At 45.0% G+C, this 22,713-nt stretch overlaps 1 protein-coding gene across 2 annotated transcripts in view; it reads right to left on the reverse strand.

Annotated features, from left to right (window-relative positions):
• Positions 1–1,230: 1,230 nt before the first annotated feature.
• Positions 1,231–22,713, reverse strand: part of LOC114565806 (choline transporter-like protein 5-A) — a 44,050-nt gene continuing 22,567 nt past the window's right edge. For both annotated transcript variants that reach the window (XM_028594057.1, XM_028594058.1), the window contains 12 exons: positions 22,316–22,447; positions 21,817–21,916; positions 21,640–21,732; positions 21,423–21,510; positions 15,087–15,355; positions 14,901–14,995; positions 10,788–10,891; positions 10,613–10,686; positions 4,145–4,215; positions 3,881–3,969; positions 3,579–3,663; positions 1,231–1,867 (listed from right to left, as the gene is read on the reverse strand). In XM_028594057.1, coding sequence (XP_028449858.1) covers positions 1,770–1,867; positions 3,579–3,663; positions 3,881–3,969; positions 4,145–4,215; positions 10,613–10,686; positions 10,788–10,891; positions 14,901–14,995; positions 15,087–15,355; positions 21,423–21,510; positions 21,640–21,732; positions 21,817–21,916; positions 22,316–22,447 — 1,298 coding nt within the window. In that variant the 3' untranslated portion in view covers positions 1,231–1,769. The remainder of the gene's footprint in view (positions 1,868–3,578; positions 3,664–3,880; positions 3,970–4,144; positions 4,216–10,612; positions 10,687–10,787; positions 10,892–14,900; positions 14,996–15,086; positions 15,356–21,422; positions 21,511–21,639; positions 21,733–21,816; positions 21,917–22,315; positions 22,448–22,713) is intronic.

Below are 22,713 nucleotides of genomic sequence, written 5' to 3' on the forward strand. Positions count from 1 at the left end.
ACCGCCGGATATCCGTTTCCTTCCGCTTTCTTTGTGTTGGAAATTGTGTTAAATTATGGTGGATTTATGAGGACTGTGGTTAACTGCTCCTCAGATCTCTGCAGGGTAAATTGAGACCGCTGGCTAGACTATCTGTCCAATCTGAGTTTTCTCTCGCACGACTATTTTAAAGCGGCTCCGTGCGAAGATTGTGATTGGTTTAAAGAAATGCCAAAAAACCAGAGCAGGTTTTTCTCCCATCCAGGAATGCTGTGTGGACTAGCCAGACCCTACTTCTCTCCGCAGCATGTGGATGGTCTGGCAAAGTGAGACTAACAGTGAGTGAGAGCTGGATAGGGCTCTATCTTTCTGGGATTAGATCTTAAGAAGTGTAGCGCCTGCTGTGGGTTAGATGTTTACATGCTGAGAGAGATGAGGGTTTGTGGGTGTAGGGTTCAAACTGTGCAGCTGAGAGAAGTTTAGAAAATGTTTCTCTGGTCTAGAAAAGTCCCGTTCCACACTCCAGCAGCTAGTAACATGAATTACTAAACAGCGACTACAAATACTTTTCAGTTAAATTGCTTAGAACTGTAACAGCTGGATTCCAGCTGCAATGATGTCAGAGCAGCAGGCTTTCAGAGTTTAAAAAGGTATGAACTGAGAAATCAGTCCTCTCACAGACTTCTATTATACTCCTGTGATTTTAAAAACTTCATGTAAACTACCAGGAATAACATTTTTTTATACCAAAACATTATAGCCCCCATCTGCTCAATGAGCTGCCCAATTTGATTTTCATTAGAATTTTGTCGTGTGTAGTTTGACGCCAAAGAATAACTAGAAAATGCATTTTCTGCAGGAATTGCGTGTGGATGCTGAAATGAATCACAAGCATTGCTGAAAACGCAGAAATGTGAAATGAATTATATCTGAAAATATCATTCTAAACATTTTGGAAGAAAAAAGGGATTGCTTTAACACTAGCAGCGCCAGGCATTAACCGCCAAGTCTGACGCCTATCTTTGAAGCTGCGTAGTTTGTTTCCTGACACCAAACTGCTCCTGATGATGTTTTTTTTTTTCTTTTACATGTTACAAGATACAATCCAACATGACTATTCACAAATCATCACCACTAAATTCTGGAACTACAAATTATTTTTATCATCATTTATTTCAGTTTACCTTTTAGTTTGACATTGGTGCTGAAGAAAAAGACATGTTTAATATTTTTTTTTACTGTATTTTAATTGAATCAGCTTTACGAATAAAAAAAACAAAGACCCAATACAAAATCAATCCATCTTATAAAAGGAACAGGCTGTATAAATGATTTGAAACTTGAGGTGGAGCATTTGGTACAAAGTGATTTTCACACATTTTAAACATTCATCCAAAAACACACAACACATTAAAAGGTACAATTACAAGTTCATAGCAGGCTTTTTCAAACACATGAACTGAATCTTAATACAAAAGAAGGTTCTTCTCACTGACTCATTTCGGGGCTTAAACATGACTTCAGACCAATGACGGCGCTCAAGCGCTAAACACTGCAGCGGCCTCGCTGGAAGGGAACTTTGAGAAGTCTTTGATTCTGACTTTACTATTGGTTCCATACATGTCTGACATGTGCCTGTCACTGTTGCTGAGTGGTAATCATGAGGAATGCTGCTCCTGCTGCTCCACATGTTGCCTAGCAGCCAGACCTGTCGGCCCTGTGCGGTGTTACAGAGAGCGTGGTCCACTCAGCACACTGGCTGCTCAGGGACGGGACAGGAGGATTGTATATCAACGCGACTGGCTGGATTTCCCCAAAATTCTGTGCAGCTCTGGGGACATGAGGAAAGGTTTTTCTGAACTCCCATCATGCCTCTCCAAGTCATCGCCTTGTTGGACCGATGCATGGATCGCATGGAAGCATGGCAGAAAAAGCAGGGATGGATGGATGATGGTGAACGGGTGGATGGGTGGGTTTGACGGAGGTGGAGGAAGTCAAGGGAGTTAAAGTTTGAGGACAAAGGTCAAATGAAGATGTATGGATGGGAAGTAGATAGCAGGGTGATTTAAAATGAAATAGAGACAAAAAGGGTAAGTTAGTGTTGGTAGAGAGACACATGCATGCAAAGAGCACAGGATTCACGCCAACGATTACAGTTCTACCTGGTGGAAACATTTAACCAAAATATAAACTGAACATGTAGATTGGCAATATTTGGAGAAGAAAAAGGCATTTTAATACATGGTGTTGGATGAGAGAGTGAACCCATTTAAACCCATCACAGTGCATCAGTATATGATTTTTATTGGAGTAATAGTAATGTTGTAGGGGAACAGCAGTGAACGGGAGGGTCCGGCCCTGCAGAGAGAGGTTGGCTGGGCCGAGCATGCCTGAAGGATATCTACACCAGGTGCTGCATCAGTACGGCTCGGGTAATCCCAGCAGCCGGCAGTATGTGTCTAAGGCTCTGTGATCTGATCTGTTAGAAGAAGGGCTCATATCTGGTATTGATTGTTTAAAGCTATAGCGCGTAGTTTCTGTCTCCCCCATGAGGAATTCTCATGTAATGACAACAAAACTGTCAGCGCGTCCACATGATACAGCCTCCTCCACACAGTTGCTAGTAGCCAAGGAGGACACGGAGGATTAACATGATGGACTCTTCAGAAGAGGTCATTATCTTCACTTGAGTTTCTGCGCGGGAAAGTCACCGGACAACACAATTGTCTGAACATAGCCATACTGAGAAATACAGAGAGTTGTGTGGTCTTAATTAACTTTGTAGCAACTCATTTGGCAATAGCTTGAATGTAACGTTTATTAATATCAAAATGTTCCGCACTAAAGCTTTAACTAGATTCATACATAACATAGTCTGGGTCAACGACAGTACCCTTCCAGGATAAAGCCTGACATCCTTCTCTTTCCTCTCTCTGTGGGTTTCCGTTATCAAACTTCATTCTCTTCGGGAAACAACAACAAACTTTGAGCTAGCAAGCTACTCGCTGAAAATGTCAACTTTTAAAGAAAATTTGGATGGTGCAACAAGGCAAGCCTGCTTGGTTCTTTCGGGGAATGATTGTAAAGATTTACAGAGAATATGTTTAGGGCATTTCCTCTCTAACTGGGACATTTTGTGACTGACTGGTGGGATTGCTGTGGACGAAGTACACACATCGATACATTGGTAAGAGCCAAAGAGGTTTAACCATGGCGGGTGCGGGGTGCAAATGTTCCACCAAAACACGTTCCATCCCAAGACTATTTAGCAGTCCACAACGCTGGAGATAGAGCTAATGCAAGACCATAAATGACATACAATTGCTCGTGTCGTGAAATGCTCCACAGTTCGCTTGCTCACTATGCTGTATGTTAACAACTGTCATTCTCACTAAGTGAACACTACAAACCTTGTGGTCCTGATGTGAAGGCATTATATATCTAGAGTATTTTAAGGTAAAACCAAATAATTTCTATGTTTAAATAATGCCTGACCATAGAAGCCTGAACCTGTTTCAGTGCAGAGCATCCCATTCTGAATCACTGTACCTGCACTACTTTATTTCTGTCTAAAAACAGTAATGATGGTGTTCACTTACAGAAGCAGAGGAAGAGCGTGTCAACACACATGGCATAGACGCTGAAGAAACCATGAGCGATCAGGTAGGCACCCATCACCACCGTCTGACAGGGACAACAACACATCATCATTTCCAATTCTTAGTGTTGTTGGCTTATAACATTCTTCTAAAAACTAAAACTGGAATGTCTTAACAATGCACTTTATATATTTAATTATGCTGTATTTCCATGTCCAGGTCATTGCTTGTTCGTATATCATTTATATTCCCGCAGAATACTGGCGTGTTTGTTTTTGTGTGTGTGTGTGTGTGAATCTGACCAGCAGGGGGACCCAGTAGTAGTTGAGGTTGGGCTCCTCCTCCTGGATAACAGGGATCTTCCTAGTGAAGAAGAAGAATGCAACCACACCTGAAACACACACACACACACACACACACACACACACACACACACACACACACACACACACACACACACACACACACACACACACACACACAGACACCCAAAATATAACTATATTTAGAAATGATCTGCAGGTGAAACACTGGTGTGAAACATAGAACATGGCAGGAGAACTTACCAACTCCTCCTGCTATCAGCACTTTGCCCAGAAACAACAGGAAGTCTGTCACTCGGTCCAAAACTGCAACCCTATAGAGACAGAGTCACCATTTCTCTCATTTCAAACAATGGTTTGCCTCCTATCTGTGACAATAGGAAATTGCTCCTCATCCCCTGCTCCCTTTAAATGTTGAATCCCCCAAGTTTCAATATTAGGTCCTCATTTATTTTCCTTGTATATGCTTCCCCTTGGCTCTATTTTTTAGAAAAATAACGCTTTGTATCATTATTACGCAGACGATACACAATTTTACATTACGGTTACTCCTAATGACACCTGCTCTCTAAAAAACCTTTCTGATTGTCTAAGTGACATAAAATGTGGGATAGCTGCAATCTTCCTTCAATTGAATGGAAACAAAACTGAAGTGATTATGTTTAGCTCGCCGTGCTCTGTTGCCAGCTCAACCAAAGTGCTTGGTCCCCTCTCTGCAAACTTAAATTACGTACTTAAACATATTGTTGTCTTCATGGACACTTCACTGAACTTTGACAAACAAGTCAGTTGTGTAGTGAAAGGCAGCTTTTACCAGCTTAGAACCCTAACCAAATGAAAACCACTTGTATCCCGCCAAGACCTGGAAATACTAATTCATGCTTTTATCATCTCTCGGATTGATTATTGTATTTCGCTGTATTTTGGTTTGCCCCACCAGGGTGGACCCTTTCCAGGCTCCAAATGGTCCAAAACACAGCCGCTAGACTTCTAAGTGGTACAAGGAAAAGACAACACATCATAGTACAGGCATTATGCAACATGACCCAATACAAATTGCAACAGAAACTCTTTCAACTGATCTAGTCTCATAGAAGTCTCCCCTATAACTTCTAAAAAGTCCTAAGAAATCCAAGTGGTGGGAAGTATTGAAAAATACTGAATTTCCCATTGCAGCCCTTGTTAAGGGGAGACACTACAGGTGAATATAGAAATATTGAGTATGATATAATGAGAAAATATTTAAACTAACAGATATCTCCATGAAACTTTCCCAGTTGATTACTTACATTAAAGGACAATTCCGGTGCAAAACGAAGCTAGGGGTTATTAACTGATGTGTACCTACTTTGTCACTCTCTGGGACATGTTTCCATGCTAATCGAATGAGTTTGGAGCTTTGACGAGGCTACCGCGGACCGCTGGTTAGCTTACAATGCTAGTATTTGGGGCATGGGGACACTCAAATTAAATTGTTATTTAATACCACTAAAAAGGCTCGAAATTTCACCACACCATAACGTTAGCATAATGAGGGTCCCTAAATGTTAACCGAAGCATTGACAACATTGTAAGTGTACAGATAGTTTATTAAAAAGATAGATTATAAAGACAGTCGCGTTCATGTTTACTTGCGGGAGCCATCTTGGAAACCAGTCATAACTAGTCGAAAAACGAGCGCCGTGCAAATGAGTCTGAGATTGTATGTTGATGTATTGTATTGTCGTATGGTTCTCGGAGGGCAACTGCTCTGCTTAATTGAATGGCGCAGTATGTATCTATCAGTTGTCTGAGCTGACTATAGACAGACTACGGAGCGGACATAAAAAAACAGCTCAAACATTGTACAGCACTGAACACTTTAAAAACAGGCTACTTTTTACTAAAGTCTATCAATAACTTTGTTTGTTGTTGTTCTATGTTTTGCTTTGGCTGGGTGATCAAAAATAAAAATATTACAATGTGAAATAGTATTATGATATGATCTGCTTGCGCGCTTTCATTTCACGCACGAGCAGATTAGTTTCTTCTTCTCATAATAGCAATGTGCCAAGGTACAAACGCGCCTGGCTTTTAAAGGGAATGGGAGATGACACTGATTGGTTTATTGAATGTTACGCCCAAAACACACCTATAATTAATTAAGACACTAAGTAAAACCCTTTTGAACCATGCGGCCGGCGCACAGACCCTTTTTTCCGGCGTCAAACTAGCAAAAGTGGAATTGGACACGCCCTAAACGCACTTGCACCAGCTGCTTCACGTCGTGCACTTAGATCGTTAAAATAGGGTCTGGGGTCTCTGTTTTTGTGTCGCTTTTGTACCAAGCACATTACAAAAGCACTACAGCATTACATTGATTTGTATGAAATGTGCTATACAAAATAAAGTTTGATTGATTGATTGATTTATTGCCATTTCCCTCAAGATCTGGGCACCATGATACCTTTCGTTCAGCACCACTGGGGGAATGCTGTAACCATCAGCCACTAGTTAGTGGCTGATGGTTACAGCGGGCTGCAATGTAACCCTATAGGGCAAAGATTATTCTTCTATTATTATTGTTCTAAGTGTCTGAAAACATTATATAAAGGATCCCTACAGAGAGTAAAGAGTAAGATCCTTTTTGTTTTGTTTTAAACAGAGAAACAGCTCCAAAATCACCATCACCAAACCCACCAGACTACATGTAAATAAACAGTACTTTTAGCGTTTATAGATCCAGCATATTTTCGCGCTAGCATGTCATCTGAAAGTTACAGACCATTACACCATAGACATAAGGGGACACATCCACCATCAGTCTACACAAAACCTGCTTCAATTGAAACCAGTGTGTAGTTTACAGTAGGGCTGTGCAATTAATCAAAACTTTAATTGTGATTACGATTCAGCTCCTTATGATCACAAAAACAGAATTAGAGAAAAACGATTATTTTACACTTAACGTTTTGCAAGTAAACTTTTATTTCGCCTTGTGTTCTGAATGAAAAAGAATGGGAAAAGTATTAAGGAAAATGTTACAGTTTACCATCACCTTATCGTGGTGGAGAGGTTTGTGTGTCTCTGTGAACCTGAGGGCTGTGTTGTCTGGAGCTTTGTGCTCCTGGTAGGGTCTCCCAAGGCAAAGTGGTCTCAGGTGAGGGGCCAGACAAAGAATGGTTCAAAAACCCGAATGCAAAAGCTAAGCAGAGATGGAGTGACCCTGCCCGGAGGAAGCCCGGGGCCCCCGTCTGGAGCCAGGCCCAGACGGCGGGCTAGTCGGCGAGCGCCTGGTGGCCGGGTTTGCCACGGAGCCCGGCCGGGCACAGCCCGAACAAGCTACGTGGCAACTCCCTCTCCATCCCATGGGCCCACCACCTGTGGGAGGAACCGTTGGGGTCGGTTGCGATGCCACATGGGTGGCAGTGAAGGTCAGGGGCCTCGGCGGACCAGACCCGGGCGGCAGACGCTGGCTCTGGGGGCGTGGAACGTCACCTCTCTGTGGGGAAGGAGCCGGAACTGGTGCGGGAGGTGGAGCGCTACCGGTTAGATCTGGTGGGGCTTACCTCTACGCACAGTCTTGGTTCTGGAACCATACTCCTGGATAGGGGTGGACTCTTTTCTTCTCCGGAGTTGCCCAAGGTGTGAGGCGCCGGGCGGGTGTGGGGATACTCACAAGCCCCGGCTGGCGCCGCTGTGTTGGAGTTTACCCGGTGGGCGAGAAGGTCGCCTCCCCACGCCTGCGGGTTGTGGGGGAAAACTCTGACTGTTGTTTGTGCATATGCACCAAACAGGAGTTCGGAGTATTCGGCCTTCTTGGAGACCTTGACTGGAGTCCTGCATGGGGCTCCAGTGGGGACTCCATTGTTCTGCTGGGGGACTTCAACGCACACGTGGGCAATGATGGAGACACCTGGAGGCGTGATTGGGAGGAACGGCCTCCTGATCTAAACCAGAGTGGGTGTTTGTTGTTGGACTTCTGTGCTAGTCATGGATTGTCTATAACGAACACCATGTTCGAACATAGGGATGCTCATAAGTGTACCTGGTACCAGAGCACCCTAGGCCGAAGGTCAATGATCGATTTCATAATCGTTTCATCTGATCTGAGGCCGTATGTTTTGGACACTCGGGTGAAGAGAGGGGCAGAGCTGTCAACCGATCACCATCTGGTGATGAGTTGGGTCAGAGGGTGGGGAAGACTCTGGACAGACCTGGTAAGCCCAAACGTGTAGTGCGGGTAAATTGGGAACGTCTGGAGGAGGCCCCTGTCCAACAGACTTTCAACTCACACCTCCGGGCGGAGCTTTTCGTGCATCCCTGTGGAGGCTGGGGCATTGAACCCGAGTGGACAATGTTCAAAGTTTCCATTGCTGAAGCTGCGGCGAGGAGCTGTGGTCTTAGGGTCTTAGGTGCCTCAAGGGGCGGTAACCCACGAACACCGTGGTGGACACCGGTGGTCAGGGAAGCCGTCCGACTGAAGAAGGAGTCTTTCCGGGATATGTTATCCCGGAGGACTCGGAGGCAGTTGCAGGGTACCGAAGGGCCCGAAGGGCTGCAGCCTCTGCCGTGAAAGAGGCAAAGCAGCGGGTGTGGGAGAAGTTTGGAGAAGACATGGAGAAGGACTTTCGGTCGGCACCAAAGTGCTTCTGGAAAACTGTTCGCCACCTCAGGAGGGGGGGGGAACCATCCAAGCTGTGTACAGTAAGGATGGGACACTGTTGACCTCAACTGAGGAGGTAATAGGGCGGTGGAAGGAGCACTTTGAGGAACTCCTGAATCCGACTAATCGCCCTCTGTATGTATGTTAGAGGCAGAGCTGGAGGATAATGGGGGATTGTCGTCGATTTCCCAGGCGGAAGTCACTGATGTAGTCAAACAACTACACAGTGGCAAAGCCCCGGGATTGATGAGATCCGTCCAGAAATGCTCAAGGCTCTGGGTGTGGAGGGGCTGTCCTGGTTGACACGCCTTTTCAACATTGCGTGGAAGTCTGGGACGGTGCCAAAGGAGTGGCAGACTGGGGTGGTGGTTCCCCTTTTTAAAAGGGGACCAGAGGGTGTGTGCCAATTATAGGGGTATCACACTTCTCAGCCTCCCTGGTAAAGTCTACTCCAAGGTGCTGGAAAGGAGGGTTCGGCCGATAGTCGAATCTCGGGTTGAGGAGGAACAATGCGGATTCCGTCCTGGTCGTGGAACAACGGACCAGCTCTTCACTCTCGCAAGGATCCTGGAGGGAGCCTGGGAGTATGCCCAACCGGTCTACATGTGTTTTGTGGATTTGGAGAAGGCGTATGACCGGGTCTCCCGGGAGATACTGTGGGAGGTGCTGCGGGAGTATGGGGTGAGGGGGTCTCTTCTCAGGGCCATCCAATCTCTGTACAACCAAAGCGAGAGCTGTGTCCGGGTTCTCGGTAGTAAGTCGGACTCGTTTCAGGTGAGGGTTGGCCTCCGCCAGGGCTGCGCTTTGTCACCAATCCTGTTTGTAGTATTTATGGACAGGATATCGAGGCGTAGTCGGGGTGGGGAGGGGTTGCAGTTTGGTGGGCTGGGGATCTCATCGCTGCTCTTTGCAGATGATGTGGTCCTGATGGCATCATCGGCCTGCGACCTTCAGCACTCACTGGATCGGTTCGCAACCGAGTGTGAAGCGGTTGGGATGAGGATCAGCACCTCTAAATCTGAGGCCATGGTTCTCAGCAGGAAACCGATGGAATGCCTTCTCCAGGTAGGGAATGAGTCCTTACCCCAAGTGAAGGAGTTCAAGTACCTTGGGGTTGTGTTCGCGAGTGAGGGGACAATGGAGCGGGAGATTGGTCGGAGAATCGGCGCAGCGGGTGCGGTATTGCATTCAATCTATCGCACCGTTGTGACGAAAAGAGAGCTTAGCCAGAAGGCAAAGCTCTCGATCTACCGGTCAGTTTTCGTTCCTACCCTCACCTATGGTCATGAAGGCTGGGTCATGACCGAAAGAACGAGATCCAGGGTACAAGCGGCTGAAATGGGTTTCCTCAGGAGGGTGGCTGGCATCTCCCTTAAAGATAGGGTGAGAAGCTCAGTCATCCGTGAGGAGCTCGGAGTAGAGCCGCTGCTCCTTTGCGTCGAAAGGAGCCAGTTGAGGTGGTTCGGGCATCTGGTAAGGATGCCCCCTGGGCGCCTCCCTAGGGAGGTGTTCCAGGCACGTCCAGCTGGGAGGAGGCCTCGGGGAAGACCCAGGACTAGGTGGAGGGATTATATCTCCAACCTGGCCTGGGAACGCTCGATCCCCAGTCGGAGCTGGTGAATGTTGCTCGGGAAAGGGAAGTTTGGGGTCCCCTGCTGGAACTGCTCCCCCCGCGACCCGACACCGGATAAGCGGACGAAGATGGATGGATGGATGGTTACAGTTTAAGGTGTTTTCACTGTTGATTTCTTTAACTTTTCCACTGTTTGTTAAGATTAATAATTGCAACATCTTTCCAAAAGTCAGTGAGTAATCGTGTTAAATAATCGTGATTTCAATATTGACCAATATAATTGTGACTATGATTTTTTCCATAATGGAGCAGCCCTAGCCTACAGTCGCAGCCAGAGCCATGTCTATGGGGCCTGTCTCACACACATGTGTGTGTTTACAGAGTTTCATTATCATAAACAGCCTCTCTTATAAAGACCATAATAACTTCACAGAAATGTATCACTAAGAAGCTGTGATCAGAGAGAAGGAGCAAAGGCAGCCAGCCTCCTTACCTGACCACATTCCTCATCAGCAGGAAGAAGGCTTCTCTGGCTGAGCTGCAGAAGTTTTTCCCATAGATGGCCACCTGGTGGAGAAGAGACAGAGGACAGCTGCAGCTGCTGTTCATCAGTGGACAGCTGCTGTTCATACTACTCAGGCTAAAAGGCACTACCTTCACCAACTCACCATGATATAAGCATTACGGTTCATGTAGCGTATGACCTTCTCCAAACACCAGAAACAGCATTTCAGACAGTGCATGATGAACCTGGACAGGCTGTTGTCAATGCCTACATGGAGAAACATGTACAAGATCAGCAGTCGTAGTAGTATTAACCGGTACTTCGGTACCAAAATTCTGAAAACGTGACCGTACTTATTTTTCTACATTACTATAGGTACGGGCAGTATATAAATGCTGAAGAACACCGACCAGCAAGGAAAAACAGCGAATAGCCCTTCATCTTCGTGCACGGTGCTCACTGACGGCTTGGCCGCATTCAGCTTCTGGTTTTACTGTACATCTACAGTGGCAGCATTCCCAAATACACCTGGAACTCCCAAACCACTATGGGTCTGTTTTTCTCTGCTGTTGTCTGTCACAGCTTAGTCTTGCTTTGCCAGACCTTCCACCACAGCGCTGCGGAGGAGGGTCTGGCTAGTCCACACAGCATTCTGGGATGGGATAAAAACGTGAAAATAACATCAGTTCGGTTAACTTTAACCAGCCCAGTTCTGTATGAAAAAACAACGGCAGAGAGAAACAGACTAGCTGAACTTGCTGTCTGGGAGTTCTGGGTGAACTTAACTCCATAAGACTGGTGTTTTCTCCAGATTACATGTAAATGAGGCTCTCCTTGCCCCCTCTACTCCACACCAAAACAGAAAGTTCAAAGTAGGTTGCCTGGTTAGCTCACCTGGTAGAGCAGGTGCCCATATATATAGGTTTACTCCTTGACGCAGCGGCGGAGGGTTCAAATCTGACCTGCAGGCCTTTGCTGCATGTCATTGCCCTTCTCTCTCCCCTTTCAAGTATTATTAGTATTTCTTCTTTTTTTTGTACACGCCATGGTATCGACTTTAGTATTGTGTACTTTTGGTGTTATCGGTAACACAACTAGATTTTTGGTATGGTGACATCCCTAGTAGCAGTGTGTATGTGTCAGACCTCTGACTGAACAATCACTGCTATCTTTATATCCAACTGGGGCTGCAACTACCCATTATTTTCATTATGGATTCATGTGTGGATTATTTTCTAGATTAATGGATTTGTTGTTTGTTCTAAAAAATTTCATAAAATGGTGAAAAATGTCAATCAGTGGGCCAGGCAATATATCCATATTATATCGAAATCATAATATGAGACTAGATATTGTCTTCAATTTTGGATATCGTAATATGGCATTATTGTCTTCCTGGTTTTACAGTACAGGCTGCAATACAGTAAAGTGATGTCATTTTCTAAACTTTGAGACTGTTCTCGCTGTTCTATTATTTGCCTTTACCAACTTAGTCATTGTATCCACATTATTAATAATTATTTATCAACAATCTCATTGTATTAATATTTTGTGAAAGCACCAATAGTCAAGCCTACAATATTGCCTTGTTTTGTCCCTAACTCAAAGATATTCAGTTTACTGTCACAGTAGTCTCGCTTTGCCAGACCTTCCTCCACAGCAGTGTGGAAGAGGGTCTAGCTAGTCCACACAGCATTCTGTGATAGGAGAAAAATGTGCTCTGGTTTACTGGCATTTCTTTAAACCAATCACAATCGTCATCGGACGGAGCCCCGATGCCTCTGCAAAATAGCCTCGGGAAGGAACTTCTTTTGGTGGAAATTGTGTACGGTACGTTCAGAAGTTGTTTTAGTTGTGCAACAGAAAACTCAGATTGGACAGATAGTCTAGCTAACTGTCTGGATTTACACTGCAGAGCGCTGAGGAGCAGTTAACCATAGTCCTCAGAAATCCACCGGAGTTTAGAACGCCAACACAAAGAAAGAGGAAGGTAACGTACATCCGGAAGAAAAGAGTGTCATCCATGGCCATTTTTAGGCCTTTATTTCAACAGGACAGATGAAGACATTAAAGGGGAGAGAGAGGGGGAAAGACATGCAGCAAAGGGCCACAGATCGGAGTAGAACCCGCGGCAGCTGCGTCGAGGCGTAAACCTCTATATATGTGCGCCTGCTCTACTAACTGTGGTAACCCGGTGTGTATGTGTATCTCTCTTTGTGTGTGTGTGTATGTATGTGTGTGTGTGTCTTTCTGTGTGTGTCTGTCTTTGTGTGTGTGTGTGTCTGTGTCCATCTTTGTGTGTGTGTGTGTCTGTGTCCATCTTTGTGTGTCTGTGTCCATCTTTGTGTGTGTGTGTGTGTGTGTGTTTGTGCGTGTTTTTATTATTTTTTGGCCATTTTCAGGCCTTTATTTCAACAGGACAGATGAAGACATTAAAGTGCCCATATTATGCTCATTTTCATGTTCATAATTGTATTTTAAGGTTGTACCAGAATAGGTTTACATGGTTTAATTTTCAAAAAACACCATATTTTTGTTGTACTGCACAGCTCTCTCTCACTGCTGCAGATCCTCTTTTCACCTGGTCTCTGTTTTAGCTACAGAGTGAGACCTCTTTTCTTCTTCTTCTGTACTATCTTTGATTGCACTCGCACATGCACAGTATCTCAGATGTAGATCATGTCAGCTAGCTCCATAGACAGTAAAAGAAAGGCTGTTTCTCCTACTTCGGTCAGTTACAAGGCAGGATTAGCTGGGAGACTTCTAAATGAGGGCACACATGTAAATAGTTCTTTTGTAGATTATGGTGAACTTGTGTGTGTTGTAGCAGTGCTTTGCTATTGAGAATGAGGTAGCATGCTAGCGTTAGCATTAGCGTCAGCATGCTAACGCTATGAGCTAACGGTTGCGGTTAGCCAGCTCGTTTGGGCTTGTGATGTCACAAGCCATGCCGATTTTGAACAGCTCACCGGGAGACTGAAGGCAGGACACATTCAGAAACCGTATATCACTCAAAACAGCATGGATGGATTTTTTTCAGAGTTTGTATGCGTGTGGAAGCACCAGAGACACAAAAGAATACCTCAAATCCCAGAAAAAGTGTTTTTTTCATAATATGGACCAGACAGGTCTCACGGCAGGTCGTTATATAGTTACGTTATTTTAATCTATTAAGTCGTGGACAGGTTACGTAAATACCTTTTTTTTCGTGTGCTGATTACGAAATTGAAAGCAATGCATTTTAATGGGAAGCATATTTCGTGATCCCAGAACGCTGACGGTAGCGAGTAATATTGATAAGGCGAAAGTCCGCATAGGGACGTTGGTCGGGGTGGTGGAGGGTCAGAAAACACAGGACTTTCACCCCGGAGACCAGGGATCGCGTCCCGCGTGTTGCAGTTCCTTTGTCGGTGTGTCCCGCGTGTGATGGTTCCTTTCCCCATTCTTTTTTTTCCTAACCACAACCGTCCAGTTATTGTGGCATTTCATTTCCCCGCTGTGGCATTTCATTTCCCCGTTGTTGTGTGCCCCTTCGCCCGTGGATCGCGTCCTGCGAGTGGCGGCCCACGAGTGGCGGCCCGTTCCGTTGTTGTGGCCGGCGTGTGGCGCCTCATTTCCCTGTTGTTGTGTGCCCCTGGCGGCCCGCGAGTGGCGGCCCGTTCCGTTGTTGTGGCCGGCGTGTTGCGCCTCCTTTCCTCGTTGTCGCATCCCCCAGAGCACAATCGCGTCCTGCGAGTGGCGGCCCGCGAGTGGCGGCCCGTCCCGTTGTTTTGGCCGGCGTGTGGCGCTTCATTTCCCCGTTGTCGCGTCCCCCAGAGCAGGTTCGAAAAGCGTCACCTGTACACGTTCAAAAGTCGTCAAAAAAACCCCGTCAAAATAAGTCGTTGCATATACACGAAAAAAACGTTGAATTCGTAACCTGTACACAAATTTATGAATCAAAATAACGTGACTATTACACGACCTGGCGTGAGACCGGGTTGTATGGACACTTTAAAGGGGCGAGAGAGGGGGAAAGACATGCAGCAAAGGGCCGCAGGTCGGAGTAGAACCCGCGGCCGCTGCGTCGAGGCGTAAACCTCTACATATGTGTGCCTGCTCTACCAACTGAGCTAACCAGGTGTGTGTGTGTGTGTTTGTGTGTCTGTGTCCATCTTTGTGTGTGTGTGTGTGTGTGTGTGTGTGTGTGTGTGTGTGTGTGTGTGTGTGTGTGTGTGTGTGTGCGTGTGTCTGTGTCCATCTTTGTGTGTGTGTGTGTGTGTGTGTGTGTGAGAACCTTTTAGTTTGTTCTCCAGGTATTCCAGTATGATCCGGACCAGTTGTGCGACTGAGAGAATGAGAGCTCCGAAGGCCAGCGAGCCTGTGTGATACCTGCAGACAGACAGAGCAGAGCTGCGCTCATTGGGACTCTATTACTAACTTTGAATAAAAGATGCAGGCTGGGTGTGGAGTGTGTGCTGACCTGATAGCCCTGCTGAAAGATGAGAAGAGTGGGCATGCTGGGATATCCTGAGGCTTTCTCCTGGCCCAGTAGTAGCTAGCAAAGGTCCCAGCCAGGGTGCACTGCTCAAGGGCCAAGCTGAAGTTGAGCAGCCAGAGGAAGATCAGCAGGTTGTAGAGCTGCAGCAGGAAGAGGTGGCGGTGATAGGACGTCTCGCCGCCGTAGAAGGCAAACAGACACTGAGAAGCCTGGCACAGCGCTGACTGGGAGATGTTGCTCCTGTTGAATGTCTGCCAGAGAGGAGAGCAGAGTTATTAGATGAAGATATCAGTAGAGCTGTAACAATTCAAAATGTTGCTGTACAATTAACTGTCTCAGAAATAATTGAGATTATCAATATAATTGTCTCTTTCAGTCAAAGTCAAAAATACTTATTTATTTATTACTTTTTCAAACAAATTAATGTTTTGAATGAATCGTAGATCCATCTTTTAGTAATAACACTTTTATGTGAGCCACATAATGTAATAACACGTGCACGGCCTATGAAGTAAACCATACATATTTTTTCTTAAAGGCACAATATGTAACATTTCTGCTTTAAAATGTCTAAAAACGACCATACCTATGTTATATATTTTTATGAGTTGTGTTCTTACACTATCCCAAATGTTTCCACCAAATGTCAAACCCAGAGAAATCTGTTATTTTATTTTCAGACACGGCACGTTTCCTTTAGTCGCCCGTCAGTGGCGTCATATAACCTTTCACCCTCCAGTTACTCTACCTTCCGTCAGAACACTGGCACCAAGATGATACGTTCAGGAGTAATTGTAAATCATACAATGTCACAGAAAAAAAAATACAGCATCATTTTGTGATTAATTACATCCCACTTTTTATCACAGTAATACAACAGAGACCTTATCTATTTTGTAAGTTCAATATCGATACCAGCTTAACGTTACTACAATGTGCTAACGTTGATGCTAATGCTCTGTGGGTAACATTATGAGGTTACAACATCGTTCAACACGCTAATAGTTATTTTTAGTATGACTGTTTCGACCACTGCTAACAGGACTGAGCTAACCCACAAATAACTTCACTAGTAACGTTAACGTTAGCTGTATAGATAGATGATTAATCTAATGCTAATTTCGCCAGCTAGCACACCCCGGTTTGTCTGCCTCACTCCCCCGGTGCAGAGAGACTCCGTCGGGAGGATGACAGCTGACAACAGTCCCGGGACATATAGCTAGCTAGTTACCGTTAGCCCCCAGTCAGCTATCAGCCAGCTACTTTCATTACAGCAACCCCCCCGGCCAGAACTTATCTCCAGTGCCTGGTGCTTACGACGCTAACGGCAGTTTAGTTAAACGTCGGGAAACAGACTATATCAGACCCAGCACCGAGTCACAACAGCGGCCATCCATAGCGGTAGCTACATGTCCGTAGCGCTACGGTGTATGTGCCGAAAATCTCCTCCCTGCCGAATTTCTCCCCCCTTCGCGTTTAGCTGTCTTTACGGTTAGCTAAATTAACCCGACAAAAGGTGGGTTAAGCACCAAAACGAAAAGTTAAGATTACTGAAAAGAAAAGGGGAGATCCGGCAGCTGGGAGATGTTCTGCTGCTGCACAACAGGCACTGACAATTGCACCTAACTGCAGTACGCAGATCGGGGTTCGGCCAAATGTGGGCGGAGCTAAACGTTTGACTCCGTGGGCGCGCCATCTGGTGGCGGACATCAGGCAGCACATTCTCAAATGTCAATGCAACACATTTATAATATAATATATATTATATATAGATTATAATAAATAATGATATTTGAATTGTAAAAAGGAAAAAAGAGAAGAGTGGCAATCGGGAAAGTCTGGACGGACTAACCTGCCGGCTGCCTGCCCGCGAACGGACGCTGGCTGCCCGCGGACGGACGCTGGCTACCCGCGGACGGACGCTGCCATCCAAAAGGTGACATTGATATGTGAAATATTTTGTGTTTTAGCTGCTGGCTACTGTTAGCTTGCTGGCTCACTAGCTAACTGGTCAGCTACAAATAAAAATTTAATCAAGAAAAACGTAATTATGTTGGGGAAACCAACATTTTATTACAATAACATGAATAAACGTAACGTGAATAAACTTGAATGGGTAAACTCGTCCATGAACTGAAGCATTCTAACCGTAACTCCCATAATTCCACACAACTTCACAACGTCATCAAAAGTCCAGTTTTACTGTCCATTGTTTTGGTTGAGAGACCCCTAGCGGCAGAAAGTTACATATTGTACGTTTAAATGAACATAAAATTGACAATAGTACAGTAATATACAGACCCTTTCCAAAAAATTAGAATATCATGGAAAAGTTTATTTATTTCCATAATTCCATTCAAAACGTTAAACTTCCATAGATTATAGATTCAGGGCCCACAACTTAAACGATTTCAAGTATTTAGTTGTTTATTTGTACAAAATTTGGGCTTCCAGCTCATAAAACCCACGAAAACAGGATTTCAAAAAATTAGAATACTGTGAAAAAATCACCATAAGAAGGACTGGACTGTTGGCCAGTGGTCCAAGATCCTCTTTTCCGATGAAAGTAAAGTGTGCCTTTCATTCGGGAATCAAAGTCCAAGGGTTTGGAGGAAGACGGGTGAGGAACAGAACCCAAGCTGCTTGAGGTCCAGTGTGAAATATCCACAGTCAGTCATGATTTGGGGTGCAATGTCCAGTGCAGGTGTTGGTAAACTCTGCTTTCTTAAATCCAAGGTCACCGCATCAGTCTACCATAAAGTTTTAGAGGACTTCATGATTCCTTCTGCTGAGGATCTGTATGGAGATGCAGATTTCATCTTCCAGCAGGACCTGGCCCCTGCCCATACTGCAAGAAGCACCAAAACCTGGTTTGATGCCCATGCTATCACAGTGCTTGACTGGCCAGCCAACTCACCGGACCTAAACCCCATTGATAATCTATGGGGTATTATCAAGAGGAAAATGAGGGGCACCAGACCCAAAAACAAAGAAGAGCTGACAGCAAGCATCAAGGAAATCTGGGCTTCCATAACTCCCAGGCAATGCCACAGGCTGATTGCCTCAATGCCACGGCGCATCGAGGCAGTGATTAAGGCAAAGGGATTCCCTACCAAGTATTGAAGATTGACGTATCGTTTAAAGTACCATATTTTGATTGATTTGATGTGATCCTAATTTCTTTTTTTTTCTGCAAAAACTGAGAAGTAAATGGTGATTTCTTCACAGTATTCTAATTTTTTGAAATCCTGTTTTCGTGGGTTTTATGAGCTGGAAGCCCAAATTATGTACAAATAAACAACTAAATACTTGAAAGTGAGAGCTGTGTCCGGGTTCTCGGTAGTAAGTCGGACTCGTTTCAGGTGAGGGTTGGCCTCCGCCAGGGCTGCGCTTTGTCACCAATCCTGTTTGTAATATTTATGGACAGGATATCGAGGCGTAGTCGGGGTGGGGAGGGGTTGCAGTTTGGTGGGCTGGGGATCTCATCGCTGCTCTTTGCAGATGATGTGGTCCTGATGGCATCATCGGCCTGCGACCTTCAGCACTCACTGGATCGGTTCGCAACCGAGTGTGAAGCGGTTGGGATGAGGATCAGCACCTCTAAATCTGAGGCCATGGTTCTCAGCAGGAAACTGATGGAATGCCTTCTCCAGGTAGGGAATGAGTCCTTACCCCAAGTGAAGGAGTTCAAGTACCTTGGGGTTTTGTTCGTGAGTGAGGGGACAATGGAGCAGGAGAATGGGTCGAAAATCGGGCGCAGCGGGTGCGGTATTGCATTCAATCTATCGCACCGTTGTGACGAAAAGAGAGCTTAGCCAGAAGGCAAAGCTCTCAATCTACCGGTCAGTTTTCGTTCCTACCCTCACCTATGGTCATGAAGGCTGGGTCATGACCGAAAGAACGAGATCCAGGGTACAAGCGGCTGAAATGGGTTTCCTCAGGAGGGTGGCTGGCGTCTCCCTTAGAGATAGGGTGAGAAGCTCAGTCATCCGTGAGGAGCTCGGAGTAGAGCCGCTGCTCCTTTGCGTCGAAAGGAGCCAGTTGAGGTGGTTCGGGCATCTGGTAAGGATGCCCCCTGGGCGCCTCCCTAGGGAGGTGTTCCAGGCACGTCCAGCTGGGAGGAGGCCTCGGGGAAGACCCAGGACTAGGTGGAGGGATTACATCTCCAACCTGGCCTGGGAACGCCTCGGGATCCCCCAGTCGGAGCTGGTTAATGTTGCTCGGGAAAGGGAAGTTTGGGGTCCCCTGCTGGAGCTGCTCCCCCCGCGACCCGACACCGGATAAGCGGACGAAGATGGATGGATGGATACTTGAAATCGTTTAAGTTCTGGGCCCTGAATCTATAATCTATGGAAGTTTAACGTTTTGAATGGAATTATGGAAATAAATAAACTTTTCCATGATATTCTAATTTTTTGGAAAGGGTCTGTATAGTCCTCCGAAGGGAAATGTGGGGGGTAGTGACGGTGGTTATTTAATTAGAGGGGGTTTGTCAGGCAGATTTTGGGCGAGAAACACGAACATGTTCAATTTCTCTGGCTTGAGACATTAGCAGGTAATTGCGGTTAAACAAAGAAACTGCAATTATGTAAAAAAAAATTGCGATTAGACGATTATGTAATAATTGTTACCAGCTTAGATATCAGCTGACTGGGCTCTGACTGCCTCCGCCCCAATGTTACCTAGCTTAATTATGTCTAATAAAATTTAAAATGAATAAATATAGTTGTCTTCCGTTTGTTTTATAAACATACATTTACATTGAGTCAAATATAGATTTCTTTCTTTTTATACTAAGAATTAAACATGACATGAACGTGACCTGTAAACTCTCTGTGCATCAGGTTCATGCTCTGTTACAGCTCACGTTCACCTTGTTTGATTCTTAGTATAAAAAGAAAGAAATCTATATTTGACTCAATGTAAATGTATGTTTATCTAACAAAACAGAAGACAATATTTATTCATTTTTTAATTTTATTAGACATAATTAATATATTGAAAACGTATACACTGTATAAATGCAACCCTTCACATCAACATACCACACAACCTCAAATGAAGCTCAAATTGCACAAACTGTTAAGGTATGTGTTTGGAACTGTGTAAAACTGCATCATCCCAACCAAATCAAATCAAGTTCAATAAAGTATAATTGTTCAGGAGCACCTAGTCTATATCGATGACATTCCACTTACGGGATCGTTCAGGTGCTGCCGGAAATTCTGCCGCATTATTGTGTGTAAATTAGGTAAATGTCAATGTCTCTCTTCCATATGATACCAAATTACATAGGACAAATATAGTAATACCATCGTTAATTTGCACCATGCTGTCAAAAAAGTTCTAACACTGCTTTAGAAATGAATGAAGTTTGAAGTTAGCCATGGCTTATGTTAGCGTTAGCTTTTTCGCTAGCACTCCATGTACCTAAATACTTGTGATCTTACCATAGTCATATGGCTTTTGGTCACCGAGTCCAGGTGTCTTTATTGTTTATAATAATATTGGAGGGAAAGTGAAACACAGGTTGGATGGGGATGCTGTGCGGCTTTTCACAAGTTTAGACAGCTAACTAACGCTACGCAGACGTTTGCTAACGTTAGCACAACAGCGTTACCCTAGCCTGCTAGGTAAATATTACGACTGCCTTCGGAGTTTCCTATATCTGCGTCCACGTTGTCACCATAAGACCTGTGGTGTTAGTGCTCCTTTTGTACCATAATTTTATTGAATGAAATCGTGAGCTTCGCTCCTCTGAGATGGGTGGGTTTGTGTTACGTTACACACAAAGCTAGCTATAGTTAGCCTGTATGCTAGCGGACATTAGAAAGGTAAACACTGCTCAGAGACTTATTAGGCGACGTGGTCACTCACTACAATGGGCATTTTTTAGAAGCCCATTTACGATATAGAAGGTATACACTGGAACATTTCCGTAAGGGCCTTTTACATATTGAAAAACGTTGATAATAACGTGTATATGCCTGTTTATGGTGAAAATTAAAGATAGCATATTCGCCTCATAGGGTTACACTGTAGAGTCATCTGACGTTGGTATCCAATATGGCGCATCGCTGTGGAGGAAGGTCTGGCAATGCAAGACAAATGACCACCTAACTTTGGGGATATTTACTGAAGACTGAAGATGCTAATGCAACATCCAGCATGCAGACCTCTAGTAAATATCAGCAAATGCAGTTGGACTGTTCAGCATCCTGAAAGGCCATAAAACTCAGTCAACACACTTACTGTACTACAGCATCACTACTTTAGGACTGTCATGAATTCAAAAAGGAGAAAGAAAATCTTTGGTACCTCAGGGTTGCAGGTGCTGTTGGCATAGGGACAGCTGACATCAGGAGACATTACCTTGTAGATAGCCTGACCTGACGATGCCAGGTACCTGGGTCACAGCGCTGGTTAAAGACACAGCTAACATCCTCTGGAAAACATTCATGTATTCAACATGTCTAGGACTTTTTCAAATGAATGTGTCTGCTGTGAACAAGACCTGCACGTATGTGAAGGATACACGGCAGTAACGGCCCAGTAGGAGATGCAAACAGTCACCAAGAGAAAGGTGACGACTGGAAAGAACAGTGTGGACATGATGTAACCGATGGCTCTGCAACAACAGAGACACCATCAGCCAGCATCTTACACCATGCAATAATCACCATACAATAATCAGGGGTTTGGGATTTCATACTTGCTGGCCTCTCTGAGCAGGGCGATTGCCACTCGCACTCTCCTCCTCAAGAAAATCAACATCAACAGGATGGAAGCTTCTGCCAGTCCCAGAGACACCACTGAGTATGCACGCACGCATGCACACACACACACACACACACACACACACACACACACAGTACATGCTCTTCATATTTTCAGTTTAATTTGTTATACTTTTGCCGTGGCTCTAAATCCCCCTCAGATGACTGTATGAAAGTAAGTTGTGCCAAATTTTTTCTGATTCCCCTCAAATAATGTGGTCATCTAGGCTGACTAAGTACTGCTTCATAAAGGCGTCAATGATTAGCACAGCTTTAAAATAGCACCTGAAAAATGCAAAATTACTTTTAAAGTTACAGAAGCCCTTTTAGGTGTTACAGACATCTTCCATTTAAAAACACTGGCACTCAAAGTCCAAATCTGTATTTGACTGGCTTCCTGTGAAATGTCACGAAATTTCAAGCAGACACACTTACATAATATGATCCATGTCTGTGTGAGTTGTAGATAGATGTGCAGGTCAGTGTGCAGGCCGACTTCTACAATGGCAACTTCAGAGCCAGCTGTGTGTCTCAGCTGGGACAGCACCATGGAGCAGTACCACATCCCTGCACACACACACACACACGCACACACGCACACACACACACACGCACACACACACACACACAGTCACACCTCTGCAGGGCCTGACAGATGTGTACACAGACAGATGTGTAGACAGACAGGTGTGTAGACAGACAGATGTGTAGACAGACACAAGTGTAGACAGACAGATGTGTAGATCGACAGATGTGTAGACAGACAGGTGTGTAGAAAGACAGATGTGTAGACTAAGGCATGGATACCCGACCCGAGGCCGATGGGTCCCGAC

Source organism: Perca flavescens, chromosome 12 (genome assembly GCF_004354835.1).
Source record: "Perca flavescens isolate YP-PL-M2 chromosome 12, PFLA_1.0, whole genome shotgun sequence".
Classification (NCBI taxonomy): Eukaryota; Metazoa; Chordata; class Actinopteri; order Perciformes; family Percidae; genus Perca; species Perca flavescens.